This window comes from Octopus bimaculoides, chromosome 4 (assembly GCF_001194135.2).
Source record: "Octopus bimaculoides isolate UCB-OBI-ISO-001 chromosome 4, ASM119413v2, whole genome shotgun sequence".
NCBI lineage: Eukaryota > Metazoa > Mollusca > Cephalopoda > Octopoda > Octopodidae > Octopus > Octopus bimaculoides.
This window is the reverse complement of record NC_068984.1, coordinates 20,380,251-20,384,789: the sequence shown is the minus strand read 5'-3', so window position 1 is coordinate 20,384,789 and position 4,539 is coordinate 20,380,251. Positions and strand designations below refer to the sequence as shown.

Here is a 4,539-nt window from a genome sequence, read left to right as displayed (position 1 = left end):
CAGCACACTTCCAAAGGTCTCGGTCAGCAGTCATCGCCTTGGTGAGGCCCAATGTACGAAGGTCTTGCCTCACCACCTCAGCCCAGGTCTTCCTGGGCCCACCTCTTCCACGGGTTCCCTCAACTGTTAAGGTGTGGCACCCCTTCACGCAGCCATCCTCATCCATTCTCACCACATGTCCATACCAGCGCAATTGTCTCTCTTGCACACCACAACTGATGCTTCCAATGTTCAGCCTTTCTCTCAAGACACTTACACTCTGACGGGTATTCACATTGACATTACACATCCAACGGAGCATACCGGCCTCATTCCTTGCGAGCTCACGCATGTCCTCAGCAGCTACAGCCCATGTTTCACTGCCATGTAACATGGCTGCTCATACGCATGCGTCACACAGTCTGCCCTTCACTCCGAGTGAGAGTCTCCTTGTCGCCAGCAGGGGCAAGAGCTCTCTAAACTTTGCGCAGGCTATTCCCATTCCAGCAGCTACACTTTCAGCGCACCCACCCCCACTACCAACTTGGTCGCCCAGATAGCGGAAGCTATCGACTACCTCTAGTTTTTCTATATAAATATAATTTTCCTTTCAAATCATTTCAGAAAAATAGAAATTTGAATTGAAAGACTTTCAGTTCAAACAGAATTACATCTGAATTGAAAATCTAATTCAAAACTCACTTCTCCTTTTATTATGAAATTAAGATTTTACAATATATTTATATTTCATTTTGTATTTGAAATTCCAATAATTATACACTATAGATTACAATACAAATGTTTAAGAATGATTTTGTACTTATCATGCATGAATTACACAAGTGAAGTAAAGCAAATATTTGCATGAATCAAGTCATTCATAAGAGAGTAACCTGATATTTTGGTGAGAGAGAAATGGAGTTCTTCAAAAATATCTTGCCCAAGAACTCAATGCTATTCTGGTTACAAAATTTGCTTGAAAACATTACACCTGGATTATTTGGCTATGCCTTATTTTAAACTAATCATTTGTCTGAAATTTTCTTTCAGTAAAAATAGACTCAAGTTTTGTAACAGAACATATTTTCCCCTCAATTTGGTTCATTATGTCAAAAGTAAAGATAAAATAAAGAGCAATGTACAAATATTGATAATATTTACCTGATCATGATAAGCATCAATTAATGGTTGTCTGTTATCTGAGTCATATATTAAATAATATTGCTTTAAAAATTTAACCAGTAAATTTTGAACATCAGAATTCATGAAGTAATTATCTTTTGAAGGTGGTAGGTCAATATCAGATTCCAAGTCAAAGACAATTGGTGGTGGAAGATCCTGGCAGTCCTACAAAGAGATTTCAATGTCATTAATATAACTTATCATCAATGCTAAATTAAAATTTCCTTCCGTGGTAGTTCTGACAATCTGGATAAAACCTCATTCATTAACTTCATCACCATTCCTGAATATACTCATTCTTTCAGCTACCTTTGAGTTAGTTTCTCACACATTAAGCTTTTATATCTCTAATTGTATAAATTAGAGATAAAAATGTAATGGCATGAGTTTAATATCTGGGTCAGTCAAAACTATAAAATGAAGTACATCAAACAGCAGAGTAACAAATAGAAGAATAACTAAGAGAATATTCTTGATATGGACAATGGATTAAGAACAATCAAACCCCATGGATTACAAAGAAAGTACATTAACTGAAACCCTGACAACAACAACCAAGATGAAGCCACAACTAATCACTATTTCCATTTTGGTTGGATATAATGGATATGTTACAATGCACTCACAGTGAAACCAATTCTGGGAGCAGTCTTAAACCGATAATCCCATTTAATGATGAGTGACAACTCTCTCAGAAACGTAATGCCAACTCAATAAATAAGCTTCAGTAAAATACATTGTGATGAAAAAAACATCTAACACTAGTGACCACAACTGAAAGTGAAGCTTAGCAATGTTATAGATTAATTAACACAGTACTAATGCATTAAGTTTCGTTTCAATGCTATAATGTACTACATAGAGATCGGCTGAACATGTGGTGACTCCCCTAGCAACTGAGATCCTCTTCAACTGTCTACTGCTTATGAATGTATCACTATTACTAGACCAATTTGTATAGTTCAATTAATGAGTTACTGATATATCAACAATTCTTTGTTTCAATTGTTCACTACATAGTGTTGGCTAAAACCTATACATTCACTATGTATAGTGCATTGAAACAAAATACTGTAAACATACTGGCTGTTCACTGATTGAACAAGCTATCAATAATGTGTTAAGTATACAAATTGGTTTATCTGAATTACTTCAGTCCTTAATAGAAGGTTTATAAGTAGTGTCTCTGTGAACAATTAAAGAGAATGCAGGGTGGATTGATCGTTCTTTTTTAATATTTGTCTGCCAAGATATTGTATATGCCTACATTTGATTATTACACACAGAAATGTATAAAAATGTAATATATATACTGTAACAAGGCTTAGCTCAGAAAAATTGACTTAATTTCTACAGTTAAAAGTACACATTACAATTTCCCTGGCTATGCAACTCAAATGAATTAGACAAGACCAACCTGATTGTATCAATTTCTGCATTTCACATGCAACATTTAGAAGCTCTTAGACTATCCACTGTTTCATAACATGAAAACCAATTAGCAATTTTATATAGACAGTGAAAACGAACATGGGCATTCACTTTATTTCAACAGATAATGGATGGAGATCTAAAGAGTAACTATCACTGATCTAAGTATTAAAATTTAAGCAAATACTGAAGACAAAGTGTCGTAGGAAAGTACTTGGAAATAATTATGGCTAACACAAAGACTAACTCAAACAACTCCTACAAAATATTATGCTTGCATAGGATCAGTTAATGAAGTTTTGTTTAGTAGATACATACGTAAAATTTGTCTCGATTCATACATATCAAAAGAGCTCTTTCACTTTAAAGTAAGATAAATTCTAAAAGCTTACCAATTTTAAAACTTTTGGAAATTTCTTTCTTACAGTTCTGAAGGTAAAAGTAAATTGATAAAACATTTGAAAGGTTTCAATTAAAATCACCATCATGTTAAAAAGAATAAAGAAGAGAAAAAAAAAAAACTCAAGAAACATGATTAAAATTGGTGTGGAGTAAATGACTGATATAATTAATTCCCGAGGTTTTCGACAAATATAATCAATATCAAGGAAGTGATTGAAGGAGAATTCTTTTTAACATTTAAAACTAAATCTAGAGGCTGGGACAAATTTGAATACATTGTGCTCAGTCAATTAGAACAGATATCTAATGCAAATCTAAGAATAGGTATGATTTATTACAGAATAGAAAATTTTTCCTACCCTGTTATGACAAAGAAAAGAGAGAAAAAAAATTCAAAATTGGCACAGAAGCAAATAGTATAATTATTTACAAACAACACCCACACACACACATACCCCCACACACACACAAACACATATGAAAGAAAAATTATGAAATAGAAATGGTTTAAAAAAAAATTTTTTATAAATATAAATACGTTTTTCACTTCACTTAAAGATAAAATCAAGGATAAATAAATAAAAAATCTTCATCTGCCTGATTCCAGTGATATTTTTAGAAGTTTATTTTTCAAAGTTCCTTTTTCATTTCCACCAATTTAATGGAATAAAAAAATATGTTGGAAAGGAGTGAAAAACTGGGTCCCTCTCTAGCTCAGTTACAAGTTTCTGTCCCTGGCATAGGTCGTTTTCTCTTCTGGAAAAGCTGACCCGTCATCGGTGACAGTACAGTAACTGAAAGCTTGATAGTGAAAAGTGAAAAGACCAAGTGCAACAAACAGCTTCACAGCTCTCTCTCCTGATTCTGTATAATATCATCAATATCTTCCAGTCGTGAAAATTGGGAGTTTGGTCGATTCATAGATATTCCGAGTTGAAAACTTTCTCTGAACAATTCTTTCTCTTTAGTTCTGCTATACCAAGATCTTCCTTTCAGATATTGCTTTATGTATATACATATAATTAATATATATGTGTGTATATATACAATATACACATATCATAAATGTCTTTAAATAACACTGCAGCAAGAAATTTTCATCTTTCCACACTGACGATGTCAAAACCAAAAAAATCGAAGTAGTAATATTTTCTTTTTTCCAAAATACAGAGCAGATAGTCTTTGAGGATAATTGAAATATTGTAAAGGAGTTTCGAGTTTTTTTTTTTTTTTCCTTCCTTTTCTTTTTGCAAATTCAAAGTAAAAGTTCCAAAATCATAAAACTTCATTTTATTCAGTTTTTGATTAATTCTGAAGTTTAGTTGTTTTTCCTGTAATATAATTAATTCCCCTGACTTGGAAATTGCTCCTTTTCAAACAAAATAATAGTAATGAAGTTAAAAATAAAAAGGTACAATGGTTGCAAAAAATATTAAAAAATCATCAATTGAAAAAAAAAATTGAAACAAACTTCTATTTCTGGCAAATACAAATTTCATAAAAATGCTCTAATTTTTCCACGGAATTTCAGTAAACTGGTATTGT

General features: G+C 32.6%; 1 protein-coding gene across 1 annotated transcript in view; it reads right to left on the bottom strand.

Moving 5' to 3' along the window:
* The window catches only part of LOC106881596 (nuclear RNA export factor 1), a 41,327-nt gene that overhangs the window by 7,304 nt on the left and 29,484 nt on the right, over positions 1-4,539 (bottom strand). Inside the window, exons 13-14 of the mRNA XM_014932058.2 lie at positions 2,985-3,021; positions 1,141-1,326 (exon numbers count right to left, since the gene is read on the bottom strand). Coding sequence (XP_014787544.1) covers positions 1,141-1,326; positions 2,985-3,021 — 223 coding nt within the window. The remainder of the gene's footprint in view (positions 1-1,140; positions 1,327-2,984; positions 3,022-4,539) is intronic.